The sequence below is a fragment of the Periplaneta americana genome, chromosome 4 (assembly GCF_040183065.1).
Source record: "Periplaneta americana isolate PAMFEO1 chromosome 4, P.americana_PAMFEO1_priV1, whole genome shotgun sequence".
Classification (NCBI taxonomy): domain Eukaryota; kingdom Metazoa; phylum Arthropoda; class Insecta; order Blattodea; family Blattidae; genus Periplaneta; species Periplaneta americana.
The window spans coordinates 28,890,977-28,907,417 of NC_091120.1; the positions used below are offsets into that span (position 1 = coordinate 28,890,977).

A 16,441-nucleotide genomic window follows, 5' to 3' on the forward strand; every position below is an offset into this window, starting at 1 on the left:
AAGTAACTTTGACGGTAATAAACCCATATATATATATATATATATATATATATATATATATATATATATATATATATATATATATATATATATAAGTAAGAAAATGTGCATTTCTGCGCACTTTTTCGAAAAAGAATTAAGGGAGAGACTAATGAAATGCTATGTGTGAAGTGTGTCATTGTATGGGACAGAAACATGGACATTACGACGAAGTAAACAGAAACGACTAAAAACATTTGAGAAATGGAGCGAATGAAGTGGACAGATAGAATAAGATATGAAACTGTGGTAGAAAAAATGGATGAAGAAAGAATAATCTGAAACTGATCAGGAAGAGGAAAATAAAATAGCTGCCTACTGAAGGATGCACTGGAAGGAATAGTGAACGGAAGAAAAGTTCGGAACAGAAGAAGATATCAGATGATAGACGATTTTAAGATATAGGGATCGTATGCGGAGACTAGTAGGAAGGCAGAAAATAGGTGGAGAGATTGGAGAATGCTGGGTTTGCAGTGAGATACCTTCCCTTGGGCAGGAAACTATGAATGAAATGAAATAGTGGGAAGAATAATGTTAAATGGAGGAAATGTTTAAAAATTTTGTTTTTACAACGTGAAATATGCATCATTACTGTTCACAATCTGTAGAATATTCAATTGAAATGGGAGTGTAGAAATATTTCTTAATCTTATCCATTTAGTTTGTCTTATTGCCTATGTTCTCTCAACATTTAATTAAAATTAGGTTATAGAGTTTATTTTAAATTGTCCAAGATTTTGTTTAACTTGAAACAAGCAGTGTTCATTCCCCGTTATCTGACACCGTTTAAACGAAAACACTAAATGGTATATCATCTGTATTTTTTCTTACGAGTTCAAATGCAATGTACATGGCATGAAGCAATGACCTTCAACATTCTAGGTGAAGGGTTTTGTTCAGAGCACACAACTCCAAGCTGGTTGTAGGGCGCAGCGTTGCAAGTTTTCATAATTCATGTATTTTAAAATGCGCGTTTTTTTTTCCTGAAAAATTATTAAAAATATAGCAAAATTGTATTTGACTTTTCTGTTGCTATTTACTGAAGGAATCAGCCACCACAATTATTGACATTACTTACGATTCATCCTGTATATTAGTGCATTTATGAACATGTCTGATTAATTTGTGCTATAGTTTGTTGTTTAGTTAACTGTCCAAAGACAGGTCTGAATCTCACAAGTGATATCAAGAAGGCACCACTTATGAGGCAACTAGGCCAGGAGATAATGGGGTAGGGTGGCCAGTTTCTTCCCCCTCCATTGCTTACATCGCCGACTAGCTACATATTACATAGTCAGACTTCAGATGCATACAAACAATTGTTCTCACTCTGACACATATTGTCAAATGAGATGTACTGCCTGATAATAGATGTACAGTAGTGGCAAAAAAACCGGACCGACCCTTGTAGCTAATTTCAGAGCTTATTCACTCCAGAGCACGATAGACTGGTAACTAAGACTTCCGTAGTTCGAATCCTACCTGGGAAGGAAACTTTTTTTTGTTCCTTATTCAAATTTATTCCCAATACTTTTCGATTGCAGCGATATTTTACTACTTAATTAACTTATTATTCCCAGAACATGAATTTTACCAGCAATAGAAAAGTATTGGGAATAAATTTGAATAAGGAACAAAATAAAGTTTCCTTCCCATGCAGGATTCGAACCACGAAAGTCTTAGTTACCAGTCTATCGTGCTCTGGAGTGAAGAAGACTCTAAAATCAGCTACAAGGGTCGGTCCGGTTTTTTTTGCAACTACTATACATATCAACCAGAATCTGAATCAGAGGATTTATGCTATAGTGTTATTGAGCAATTTGAACCTTTTCTCCTTTCTCCTTTACTGGCATGTAAAAGAACTCCTGCGGGACAAAATTCCGGCACACCGGCGACGCTGATATAACTCGGTAGTTGCGAGCGTCGTTAAATAAAACATATTTACTTACTTACTTACAAATAGCTTTTAAGGAACCCGCAGGTTCATTCCGCCCTCACATAAGCCCGCCATCGGTCCCTATCCTGTGCAAGATTAATCCAGTCTCTATCATCATATCCCACCTCCCTCAAATCCATTTAATATTATCCTCCCATCTACGTCTCGACCTCCCCAAAGGTCTTTTTCCCTCCGGCCTCCCAACTAACACTAAATGCATTTCTGGATTCTCCCATACGTGCTACATGCCCTGCCCATCTCAAACGTCTGGATTTAATGTTCCTAATTATGTCAGGTGAAGAATACAATGCAAATAAAACATAACTTAATAATATAAATAATTGATTAAATGGCGACCTTACTCGTGTTAATTATGTAAGCATGTGCGGCTTACAGCTGTTTCGGTGCTACTTGACACCATCCTCGGAGCCTTCTGTGTCTCGGCGTCATCTCAACTTCGCTGCCTGTTGTGTGGGTGCGTTCGTGTGATGAAGAGTTGTGTCAAATAGTGTGTGTGTTCTGAAATTGATCTGTGTGTTGAGTATTTGATTAGGGCGTGTTTTAGTGTGTCTGTATATTTCATATTGTTCTAGTGTGTTGAGTTTTTGGTTTTTATGCAGTAGTACCGTACCTAATGAAATGTTTCAGTTGAAATTTCGAAGTTAGTTAACCAGTGTTTATGTTGGTTGCCCTGTACTCATGAGAGAACGCCATTGGTCAAATATACACAAATAACATCAGAATGCGTAATATCGACTTTACATATCGTTATTGACATACATATCGATATGCATAGTCGTCTACGTTCTCGGTTTATTGTGAATCAAAAATTGTCATATTCACGTCCTCTGCTTCTCGTTTTCATTCTGGTTCTCGTTCCCGGTTTATTGTGAACCAGCCTTTAGTATCCCTGCATGATGTCATTACTTCTTGTTACACATAACATGTGACTTTTTTCCGTTTATACTTCCAACAAAGGCATAGTTACGTCAAACTTCACCCCCCCCCCCAAAAAGATAGTTTGAAAATTATGGAAAGAACTGTACATCAGGACCAAACAGTCCTGTGAAAATAATAAAAGGAAAAGTATTTCCGTAATCTTATTCTAGTTCGTAATTCCATTCTGCCTCGTCAAGTAAGTCTTTGGTTATGAGCTCTAAAAGAAGAGAATTATTGCTGTCAGTGCGGAAAGATGTCCTTCACGCTATGCGGGGGAACAAATAAAGCCGACGAGGCAAACATTAAACTTAAGACACATCTAGGCCTGCTACATGCGGTGCAAAGGCGGAGCTGAGAGCTCTCAAATCTATTAAACTTAAAGAAGAGCATGCCGTAGTGAATGCTGACGAGATGCCGGTAGACAGTGATTCATAAACAGCGATACGTGAACAGATTACAATTGCGACCGATAAATGGTAGCTACTTGTATCTTAATCCAGTGTTTCTCAACCTTCCTGATGATGAGGCCCTCTTTTCCTTACTTTACTTTAGTGCTTCCCTCTTACATAACATGTGGAGTAGAACAGTGATTCTCAACCGGAGAACCGCGACCCTTGGGGGGGGGGGCAAAGAACAGTTAAGAGATGAAATGGATGAAATTTCTATTTTATATATTTTTTAAGCTAGAGACATACATTTTTAAATTTGAATTTAATACCCGCACTTCTGTTTCATAAGTTGTCACACTCCAAACTAATGATTTGATTAACTTATGTTTATTTTTACTGTTTTAAAGATTTGTTTGTTCCATAGCATTTCGTTTAATCTTTTTTTTTACCATTGATCTTTCTTTTACAATCCTTTGTCCAATTTCAGTTTCGATCCGAGCATCATTAGTAGGCCTAGGGCTCGGAAGTTGATGACCTAAAAATCACAGAAAAGGACCTATAAAATGACCTTAAATTTCTGGAAATATGACATTAAAATTTAAAAACATGACCAACATTTTAATACTATATTATTATTATTATTATTATTATTATTATTATTATTATTATTATTGAATGTCTCCGAAATCATGCCAATGCACATTTAAATTAGAGATGAACAACGATCGAGAAAACAAGACTGACAGCACCCGCAAAGCCGAAAACCCGCACGAGAATATTGTATACGTCGTTGACGTAAAGACTGCTTGTGAGTGTTTCGAGACGCTGAGATTGATTACTCCCGAAGTCCCGAACGTCAAGCAGTCTTGAATCGTCACAGTTGTTTATATCTGCCCTTATTAAAAGGCTAGGAATTTTCCTTTCATATGTTTGAGATCAAATGTGCAATCTCAAATAAAAATATATTAACGTATGTTTTATGTTTCTTAGAAATTGAAATTTATTTGAGATTTTTTATTTATTTATATAACCATAGGTAATATCATATAATAGAACCAGAACATTTTGATAGCTAAGATACTGTTGTGTTTCGTCTTTTGTCTCATTTAAACATTTGACTGTGGTTATGCCACAGTCTAGAACAGTGTTTCTCAAACTATGGTCCGCGGATCACTTGTGGTCCTCGATGTCTGCCCTTATGGTCCTTCAAAACAGACAGAAGAAAAAATAAAATTCGAACGAATTGCGTATCACACTATAGCTTAAAATCTCAGAGTTTGGAAATTATACATGGCAATCGAATTTCACTTTTTCTCCCAGTACAGACATTTTTTAAATTTATTACCCTACCCATCTATCGACTTCCCACTCTACTCTCAGCATCAAAAGAGGGATTTAAAGCACTATATACGTGGTGTTTCTCGACATCTTTTCCCTGCACATCTGGGGCCGCGCCTGTAACCCAGCCAGGGACCACCCGAATTCATAACAGAGAACCAAAGTACCGAACCTTAATTCAATTTTAAAATATAAGTGTACTGGTATTACAATATGCTACGGAAATGATAAATTTGCTTTCGAAGGGGACAAGAGTAAGGTGGTCCGCGGAACTGTTCTGACTTAAAAAAATGGTCCCCACTTCAAAAAAGTTTGAGAAACACTGGTCTAGTATATAGTCACGAAGCTCAATACGTAGTAATTATGCATCCATAGATAGTTGCTAACCACTATGATCGCTACTTTCGCCTCATTACAGACAATGCGAAATAGTACCCGCACAGTCTGTTGTTCCTAGTACCCTCATAAACTCAAGCTTCGTTACTGTATCCTACTAGACTCTGGTTGTGCCCTATTATAATTTGTAGTAGACCTACAGTTCAAGTCCTATAGAACTCGGTCCGAAACATCGCGGATATGGATGTAACACTGTAAGAAACATGCCCCCGAAAATATGTATGTATGTATGTATGTATGTATGTATGTATGTATGTATGTATGTATGTATGTATGTATGTATGTATGTATGCATGTATGTATGTATGCATGCATGCATGTATGTATGTATGTATGTGTATGTATGTATGTATTTATTCACACTGCAAATGGGTATATACCCGGTGGCAGTGGTAACTAATTACACTCAATAATGACAATTAATAATAAACACAACTAATAAAAATAATAATAATAATAATCATCATCATCATCCTTCACGAATTAAGCCTCTGTAAACCTGTTTCGGCCCCATCTAGCAGTCTTCTTAACGGTCTTCCTGGTCGACGATGTCCTCTAGGTTTATATTGCATCATAATTTTTGGGATTCTTGAATTTTCCATTCTTCTTACATGATCTAGCCAATTGAATTTGTATCTGGTGATTTTTTCTTCTACTGACTCTACTTCTAATTGTTCTAAAATTTCTTCATTCCTTTTTCGGTCTAAAAGAGTATATCCTTCTGTTCTCCTGAAAAATTTCATTTCCGTTGCTTTGATTCTGTTCATGTCTTTTTTCTTTAATGTCCAAATCTCGCTTCCGTATAGAAGGGTGGGTAATGCTAGTGTATTATATATTTTTATTCTTGTAAATTTTTGTACTAATTTAGCTTTTAATGTATTGTTTATTATTCCTAGAATTTGTGTAAATTTGGCAATTTTCTTGTTCACATCTTTTTCATTTTGATAAGATATTTCACAACCCAGATAATTGAAATTTTGCACTTGTTCGAGGCATTGGTTATTGTGTATTATCTTACTTCTCACTGGGTCTTGTCCTAAAAATGCCAACTTTTGATTTTTGTGCTGAAATTTCCATCCCAAAATCTTTTAATATTTCATTTAATGTATACAATCCTCTTTGTAAATTATCCTCTGAATCGGAAATTATGACTTGATTATCGGCATAGAGTAAGGTATTTAATGTTAGAGCACTGGTTATTTTGATTCCTGATGTGTAGATTTGGTTCCATTTTAAAATAATTTCATTTATATAAATATTAAATAAAGTTGGTGATAGTGGACAACCTTGTCGAACTCCATTATTAACTAATTTTCTTTCGGATATACAGTTATTTATTTTGACACTTATTTTGCTGTCCGTGTAGATTTCTATTATATTTTGGAATAGCAAATTTGGAATATTTTTTTTTCTTGTAATATGTCGAATAAAAGGTCTCTTCGGACTTTATCAAAAGCTTTCACAAAATCAATAAAAGCTATATGGGTTTCTAAATTAAATTCTCTTCTTTTTTCCAACAATAGTTTGATACTAAATAATGGATCTACACATGATACATATAAGGATAGATAATTTAATAATAATAATAATAATAATAATAATAAAATAATAATAATAACAAGGAGCATCCTAAATTAAATGAAGCATGGTCACTTAAAATAACATTTAAAGTAAATCTAATTTGTATTTTAACCCTAAGTTCGAACTAAGACCCACGAGTGTGACAGGTTCATACCTGCACAATTACCTTTCGGCACTACACTTATTTCGCTGTCAACTCACTCACTGCACTGATTCTACCTGATTTCACTAACACTTCTAAACATTTCACTGTTCAAATACATTACATAGCCACTTCACTGACACCAACACACTTCACTTACACAATAGACTTCACTGACACTACACACTTCACTGACACAACGCACTTCCTCACTGATAGAACACTTCCAATAACAAGATATCAATTACACCTTTAAGTAGTGTGTATAATATACTACCGTCTATTAGTAAAGTCTTTAAGCATATTTTTAAATACATTTTTGGTTACTGGTAAAGCCTTTAGTAAGTGTGCAGGTAAAGCATTCCAGTCCCTGATAGTACGATTGAGAAAATAAAACTTTCCAGTGTCCGTCCTCTGTCTTCTTTCCCTCAATTTATAAGAGTGGTTGTTCCTTGAAGAGTAATTTGACGGCTGCAACCTATTTTTTATTTCTCTCCAGGCAGGCTCACCTCTGTATGTTTTGAACATTGCGCATAATCGAATTCGCGTTCTCCGGTCCGTGAGTGTGTCCCATTTTAATGGTGAATATAATAATCATATTCCGATATACTATACCACGGTCAAGCTATGAGGTAAATGATGTCCCCCATAACCCCGTTATGTGGGGATTCTATGGTTTTACTTTGCACTCCCCTCCCCAAGGAAACGGTTCTCTCTCCGCCTATGGATGTGACCATCAATTACGATGGATAACCTTCCTGATACGGACAACACAGATCTCCCACAGTGGAGTACGAGTTTAGAAAGATAGATGGCCATTTTGTGGCTGACAGACCGACTGAGCATGAAACCGAATACTTCAGCATACACGTTGACATTCGTCAGTGTTCCTGTACAATAATAATTAACGAACAAATCCCCGCATAAAAGGAAACGAGACGCCAAAGAGCTTGGCTTGTGCAGCTGTACTAGTCGTTATATGCATAGCAGAGCTCGCAAAACGCATCTTTTTGTCATTAGTTCTTAATCCAGACGTCAGGTTTGTCTCTAACAAGATAAATGAGTTAGTTTTTAAAATATTAAGATTTGTATTCAATGCACGCAAGAAGCATTAACTGCAAAAACGTGTCATAGCGTGTATCGTCTTGCCGAGCCGAAGTACTTATACGTAATCCTGAATTAGATGAAATGTAAACAACGGTGGGGAAAATGAAACAAATCTCCAACACACTAGAACGCAACCCGTAACACAGCAGAGTAGGGTGGTCTAGGAGGGAAGGAGATACAAAGCTACAGCAAGAATGTTTTCCGTCAGTGGCGTATTTTCAAATTTTCCGTAAATATAATACATATTCTACTGTATATTTGTTTTACATTACACGATCTTATATTTTATTTATTTATTTATTTATTTTATTTATTTCATCGATCATTGTTCATGTCATGGCGGATTAGATGTAGACGATCTTATATATACAGTACCTAATGGCAAAAAAAAAAAAAAAAAAACGGACCGACCCTTGTAGCTGATTTCAGAGCCTTCTTCACTCCAGAGCACGATATACTGGTAACTAAGACTTTCGTGGTTCGAATCCTGCCTGGGAAGGAAACTTTTTTTTTGTTCCTTATTCAAATTTATTCCAAATACTTTTCGATTGCAGCGATATTTTACTACTTAATTAACTTATTATTTCCAGAACATGAATTTTACCAGTAATCGAAAAGTATTAGGAATACATTTGAATAAGGAACAAAAAAAAGTTTCCTTTCCAGGCAGGATTCGAACCACGAAAGTCTTAGTTGCCAGTATATTGTGCTCTGGAGTGAAAAGGCTCTGAAATCAGCTACAAGGGTCGGTCTGTTTTTTTTTTTTTGCCACTACTGTGCAATATTTTTACGAATTACCCAGTATCTAGAACTGTTCACAACGGTTCTCTACATAAACTGTTAATTTTATAATAAACGAGAACTGCGCACAAACTGTGCAAACTGTTAATTTTGAAAGAAGTTTAATTTTATCCTTGAATGTGCAGAAATTTGATCCGAACAAATGTAACATTGTAAAATTCCTTTGCAGAACGAAAATTTACATTTGTTCGGATCAAATTTCTGTACATTTAAAGGACAAAACTAAAAATGTTCAATCATTTATTATAATACACTGCTCTCTTAAATTGACTGAGCATATTGGAAATTCAATCAGTGACTTCACAAAACATGCTATGAAATGTTTTATTTAAACAATTTTAACTTGAAAAAGAAGCAAAATTGTATTAAACATTTTTATTTGAAATATATCAAAGAATAACTCCCTAAAATTAATGACATTACTTAAGGTTCACCCTATGCAGGTCTTTTACTGCAAACCCAGCATTCTCCAATCTTTCCTATTTTCCGCCTTTCTCTTGTTAGTCTCTGCTTATGATCCATATATCTTAATGTTGTCTATCATCTGATTTCTTCTTCCTCGAACTTTTCTTCCGTTCACCATTCCTTCTAGTGCATCCTTCAGTAGGTAGTTTCTTCTTAGCCAGTGACCCAACCATATAGGCTATACAGGGCGATTCAAAAGGTAAGGTCAACCGGTGAGGAGATGATTCAGGGCGACATTCAGAGCAGGAAAGTCCTTCGTCAGTTTTATTTATTTGCAACCGTATCAGAGTTAGAGCAGGTCAAACAGTTAATTCACAGCTCATGATACAATAAATACTAATTTATCGTCATTTGTTTTGATCTGTTTGTTTACAAAGCATGATTTACACAATTGATGGAGTTACAATGGAACACACGCCATGAAATGTGATTGGCCTGCACGGTCCCCTGACTTAACGCCTCTGGATTTCTTTGTTTGGGGTTTTATGAAAGAAAAGGTGTATTCTACGGAGAATACAGACAGAGATCACTTGCTGCAGCGAATTAGTGCAGCTGCAACAGACATCAGAGCACGAAACGGGCTGTTAGATTTTGTGCAAAGCGCAGTAAGAGAACGTGTCCAGGCATGTTTGCGTGCAAACGGAGGACATTTTCAGCAGCTGCTCAAAGTACTGCAAATTAGTAATATTATTGTAAGTCACCTTAGTTGTGAGTGAATGTTTGACCTGCCGTAACTCTAAAACGGTTGCAAATAAATAAAACTGAGAAAGGGCTGTCCTGCTTCAAATATCGCTCTGAATCATCTCACCGGTTGACCTTACCTTTTGAATGACCCTATATAAATAAAATATAAAGTAAGGAATAATGGGCACTCTTGTCTTACTTCTTGCGATATGTATTTAAAATCTTCTTTAGTGTTCCATATCATTTTATAAAATGTATTTTATGTTTTTTATTTTTTTATTTTTATTTATTTATTTAATACTTTACACTTGAGCTACATTAAGCATTGCAGCGCGAAAGAGCAGAAGCTCGTGCTCGGGCGCAGTTCAGATCAGTTATACAAAATATACCACAAAATTAAGAGAGTTCATTGAGCACAATAACATTAATAAATGGTAAAATAATACAGGATGTAATAATAGGGTCTATATACAAATAGAAAATACAAAAGTACATAAATATTAGAGTATCAATTTTTAACTCAATTAGCTTAAACAATTAAATAATTAATCTGATTTGTTTCTTAAATCTGTATGTGTTAAGTGTACTTAGCTCAGGGTAAGCTCTAATTAATTCATTATATATTTTGGGTCCAAAACTTCTGCTGTGTTTTATTCCAGCAGTTGTGTGACATTTGGGAGTGTTTAGAAAGAAACTGTAATTTTGTCTCGTATGGTATTCGTGAGGATCAAATTTAAATTTATTGTGGTTTTTATGGAAGTAAATCAGCAATGTTTGTTTATAAATTTGTTCTAGATTTGATACACTATATTCCTGAAAAATTAATTTTGTTGGGTAACCAAAAGGTTTATATAGACAAATTTTGATAATTCTTTTTTGGAGCAAATTTAAAGGATAGGAACATTTCTCGGCTAATTATATCGTAGGCTCTTTTAAAACTTACAAATGCCATAAATGTTGGGTTATTATATTATCCGCTGTGCTTTATGTGAGAAGGAATGTGTCACCGTGTTTTGTGTGCAGTCAGCTTGCAGGGGGAGCGCATCCAGCACAACCCTCAGAAGTTCACGGGCTTCATGCTGGTAGTGGAGCCCAGCAACGGCTACCTGCCCTCTTGGGGGAATGGGATGCCGAGGTCGGGCTCTATGCACGAATTCAGTAATCGCAACGTCGGGACCTTCTCGCTGTTCGGCGACGCACTGACCAAGTTCAGCGACCACTGCCCCAACGCTGTGATACAGACCTCTTCCATACCCAAGTCCGACATCCAAGTGCTGTGGACGGCGCCATCGCAGGGCAGCGGCTGCGTAGTGTTCAGGTAATATTCTGCTGCCCCTTTCCAAATACAGTCAACTCTGGATATAGTCTAGTGAACATTCGGCTATAGGGATATCTTATGCGAAGTTTTACCGTTAGATGGCAGGAGCGTTCCATGCGGCGCAACCTGTTGCAGGGCTATATTATGTCATATGCTACAGTTGATTACGTTTTCCCGCTTGATGGTTTTCTGTGCATGTTAAAATTATATGTACTAGTAATATGCGTTACAAGAGCGGTATGTTGAAGTTTTCATGTTGGAGGAAAAGTTTGAAAAAGCGAAACGTAGTTGAGCTTTTTTAATTTCCGAGAATTGAAAGAAAACATACATTATTTTGTGCGAAGATCGTTTATTACATATCTGAAAGAGGAATTTCTAATTAGTTGCAATGAAATCTCCATCTTGGTTTCTGTTCAATGACGGCAAATTTGTAAAACAAAAATATCTATCTTCAACAGTGTTGCTTTAAAATGTTTTCTGTGTTTACTATGCTCCAGCAGGCCGTGATATACGTCTGTCTTTTTTTCCCCCGGTCTATAAATGCGAACTTAAAACAAACGGCTTCCTTAATGTTACATGCATCACGAAATGCAGTAACTTTAGTGGAATTGTAGAGTTTACTTTATTTTTGCAAGTATTTAAAAACAATAATTAACAGTGCAATTTAGGTGAAATTGCAGTGGTAAGTTTCCAATTTATAATTATTACTATATTGAACGTATCTAAAAATAATATGTTAAAAGCCTAAAGCAGTAAAATGAATATGTCACTTAAGCGGTAAGAAGAGGGAAATTGTTATGTGTGTTAGGTTGGGAATACTGAATGTGGAATTTTACACTTACCGCGAGTTGGTTTTGTGCGGAAACCAAGCAAATACGCACGATCTCGCACAAAATTATTTTGTATAACCTAGTATAATTTAATATAATTCAGTATTTTCTTCCCTCATAATTTAATTTACAATAAATAATAGCGTAAACCTCTACAATACTGAGCGATTCCTCTTAAGAGATGGATGGGGAAATCTGCAGTATGCAGAATATACTGTAGATACGAGTAAATTGAATGTTCATGAACCTAAACGAGAACTTCGAGAACGAGGTGCACGAATAAAAAAATATAAACTTTGTCGAAGGTGAATGTTGCCTATTTAATCATAAGTATTTAAGTACCGTACGCTAAAAACAGGATATGCAGCCACCAATGTGTTTTTTATAGGGAAGGGACTATCGAGATTGAATTCCTCGTATTTTTTCTATAGTTGCAGAGAGATGAAGTGCAATGTTTGATAAGTTGATATAATATGATCGCAGTAGTATGACGATTATTCGTGCGTTTTGTAGGTTAAGGGCATGCAGTTTTCAATACTATGTAGGATGATTTTGAAAATTTGAAGTTAGAACATGGTTTTAATAATTAGTCTAGAGTACATTAAAAACAGTATTCACGAAATGGATTTCACTACGGACCTTTCTGGATAATAAACATCACAGTTTATCGAGAGTTTACTGCAGGCGTAAACTGCGGAAACTCCTACAACTACTGCAAATAATCTAAGCTAACATAGCTCGCTGTCGAGGTTGCATATGTTTTTATTCATTTTTCTTTTCCCTCTTCCAAAATGGAACTGTAGTCAGCAATTCCTTACTTGAAGTAGATACTTTTGTTTAATAGCGCAATTTAATTAGTTCTATTTTTAAGGTTTAAAGCATATATTCAGATTATTTCGGGACCTGAATGAAGATAAAAAGGTTTCCCTGGTTTTTACATATAGGAATATAACAAAAATTGGGTAGTTTGAGTTGTTTTTAAGAGTATTTAAATATACTAATACATCACGCATATACTCAATGTTTATATACCGAAAAACAAATGCACGTGAAAAGCGCATCCCTCAAAGTACACGTGCGCTATCTGTTGGTGCTAGTTCAGGATATTCCTATAGTGAACCTAAATCGTTGGTCCCGACCCGCATGCATTAAAAAGTACATTAATATTTCCGTTTGTAGTGATCCCTCGCTTCTTGAAGTCAGACCTTCTTGTATAAAATTGAAAGAATGTGTTGAGAACAACATTCTAAGTTTCTTACTCCAGTAGAGTAGTAAGCCTGAGAACATAATGGCGACCCTTCGACGGTGGAGTGAGGCAAAACCTATGAGTGTAATCCGAATCTCATCGCTGAGCAATCTGATGGCATCACGGTGTTCCGAATTTCATCGATGACGTCGCTGATGCTCCATCGGTGTCGCACCGGTTCCATCAGCTTACAGAGGTGGTGTCAGTCTCCATCAGTGAATCTGATTGGTTCTTGTATAGGGCGGGAATTAGCAGACGAATAACATCCTGCACTGTTGTGTCATGGCGGTGTGTTCTGCTGTATTGTTTGTAATGGGCACAACGTAAAACAATATGTTAATGGCTTATGAGCGAACATGTCAACGGACCAGTTATTACTACTGGTTCAAGAAATAAATTGTTTATGCTATCTTTTCTTTGAACGAGATGAAGTACGAAATTTCGCAAAATCTTGCTAGCGTAGCACAGACAACAACTTGTACAGCCGCCATGATAGTCATCGAACCTTCCAGCAGTTTTGTTCCTATTTCGCTGCAGCGTCCACCCGTCCGGTGAGATTCGGAATACGCTGTATGTCACTAGTCACTTCTAGCGTATCCAGTTGTTCATATACAACAGTGACTTCCAGATCTTAAAACGCATTGACATTTTCCTCAGGCACAAATGCTAGGACTGTAAGCGAATGAAATTGCGCCCTTAATGCTACTTGTGAAACGAAATACCCCATGCGGGTGCTCCATCATTGCAATAATTTAGCTGCAGCCGAAAATAAATAAGACATTCAACTTTAAACCAAAACTTTAAACTGCATAACTTTAGAAACAACCTAACAATTCCATTACGTTTAAAAGAAAAAAATATGTTATTGGGCATAACTTTGGAAACAACCTAACAATTCCATTATTCTTGAAAGAAAAAAAATATTATTGTGCATAACTTTGGAAACAACCTAACAATTCCATTACGCTTGAAAGAAAAAAATATATTATTGGGCATAACTTTGGAAACAACCTAACAATTCCATTACTCTTGAAAGAAAAAAATATATTATTGGGCATAACTTTGGAAACAACCTAACAATTCCATTACTCTTGAAAGAAAAAAAATATATTATTGTGCATCACTTTGGAAACAACCTAACAATTCCATTACTCTTGAAAGAAAAAAATATATTATTGTGCATAACTTTGGAAACAACCTAACAATTCCATTACTCTTGAAAGAAAAAAATATATTATTGTGCATCACTTTGGAAACAACCTAACAATTCCATTACTCTTGAGAGAAAAAAATATATTATTGTGCGTAACTTTTGAAACAACCTAACAATTCTATTACGCTTAAAAGAAAAAAAATATATGATTGTGCATAACTTTGGAAACAACCTAACAATTCCATTACGCTGAGATGGCGTCTTTGTGAGTGGTCACACAAGTTACATTGATTCTTGACCTAACTACTAAAACATTACCATTAGACTGTGGTTCATAGTGTTTGTTACAGTAAGCATTTGTCATTATTTGTTTAACTATGGATTCCGGAACTAGTGTCCATGCTCGGTGAGGGAAGAGACGTATTCTACGTCAGAGAGATGAAAATATTTCCCTCGAATTATAATCACTTGATTGGAATTATTTTTGACTCTGACTAGCAGATATAATTTCTATCATTAAGCTGCAATAGTTTATACTTTGTTTCTTACATAGGGCAACTGTGGTGGAAAGTCGAGATTACTGGTACATGGATGACGGACCTCTGAGTCGTGTACTGTGCGAAGATGTTCAGGAGAATGATGACGACCAACCAGAAGTTGTGAATCCGTGTTGTGCCTGTGAAGAAGCCAAATATGAGGTAAAACAAAGTTATGTTATGTGGTAACTAGAGAGACAAATAACTATAACAAAATATTTGATTGGTGCATACGTTCGTAGCGTTTTTCTGTACTCTTATTCATCTGCTGTCCATGTTTCCATAGCAACCAATTATTTATTTACGCTACGAACTTATGCACCAATTCAATAATATGATTGGTTATTAAATAAACATCCGATGTGGAATAGAATAATTAGGCCTATTATTTTCCACTTCACTTCACTTCACTTCACTTCACTTCACTTCACTTCACTTCACTTCACTTCACGTGTTGCTCTCACTGAAACACAGAATAAACTCCGTCACGAGACCAGTTATCCCCGCAGATCGCTTCCCTCTCGCCCGCACAAATGCTTTGCACTTGTGGGCTGAATGCTTCATGCAGCTTCGGTTCCGAGATATGTGGATGACCCAGTATAGGCCTACTTGTCTTTAAGCGGAAAGAAAAAATATTATGACGCAAAAGTTGATTTTGAAAGAAATATTTATACAGTAAAATCTCCCTAAAACGAAACGCGATCGTTCCAGAATTTTTTTTTCCGTTTTCACAGGTTTTCGTTTCACAAAGGGTTGAGTTTTGGCAAAACTAAGAAGAAACTACTGCAATATGCTCACTGTAGGAAGAACACAAAGAAGAAATAATTTGAAATAAAAGTTACTACAGTACAATACATGCAAAGTGAATTTTATTTTCATAATTATTAACTTACGTGATTGCAGCTTCTCTCTCTTTCTCTCTCTGCGCCCTAGTTTCTTGGCCCCCACATTTCTTTTAAAGTGCATTGCCGCGATTTTTTTAAGGGAACGTTGTAGGATTTCCTTCGCGTCCTACATTAATTCAGAGTGTAAGTTGCGCCCTGATCCGTCGGTTGTGTAACTGAAGTGTGTTTGATGGAAAATAGATTAACTTCACGTTAGACAAGTTAATCCTTGGATGGCAAGTAGCATTGTCTAAAAACAGTATGACCTTACGACCTTGACATTTCATTGCTCCATTAAAATTATGAAGCCACTCTTCCATGATAGAACTAGTCATCTAGGTTTTTTTATATTAAATCGCACAATTTTATATTATTCCCAATGTTATTTAACACTGTATTAGCATATTAATACAAAACTCAGAATAAATAAACGGAAGTGTGAAACTAAATTGACACTACACTACAATTATTCACAATTTTATTCTACTCGCAGTATCCTTTATCACTGTATTGGCTTGTTAGCACAAAACTGAGAATAAATGAAAGAAAATGCAAGAGGATTAGAAGACGTAATGGTACAGGAGGTCAGTAACCTGCCCGGATCCTTGACAATAAGCACAGAATAGTGACTTGGTTAGAGAAGCTTCACCCCTCAAC

At 35.9% G+C, this 16,441-nt stretch overlaps 1 protein-coding gene across 7 annotated transcripts in view; it reads left to right on the forward strand.

Moving 5' to 3' along the window:
* The window catches only part of LOC138697644 (spondin-1-like), a 741,699-nt gene that overhangs the window by 194,720 nt on the left and 530,538 nt on the right, over positions 1–16,441 (forward strand). For all 7 annotated transcript variants that reach the window (XR_011331591.1, XR_011331590.1, XM_069823071.1 and 4 more), the window contains exons 3-4: positions 10,841–11,135; positions 14,918–15,062. Coding sequence is in view for 5 of the 7 variants with exons in the window: in XM_069823071.1 (XP_069679172.1) it covers positions 10,841–11,135; positions 14,918–15,062 (440 nt within the window). In the remaining 2 variants the exon portion in view is untranslated. The remainder of the gene's footprint in view (positions 1–10,840; positions 11,136–14,917; positions 15,063–16,441) is intronic.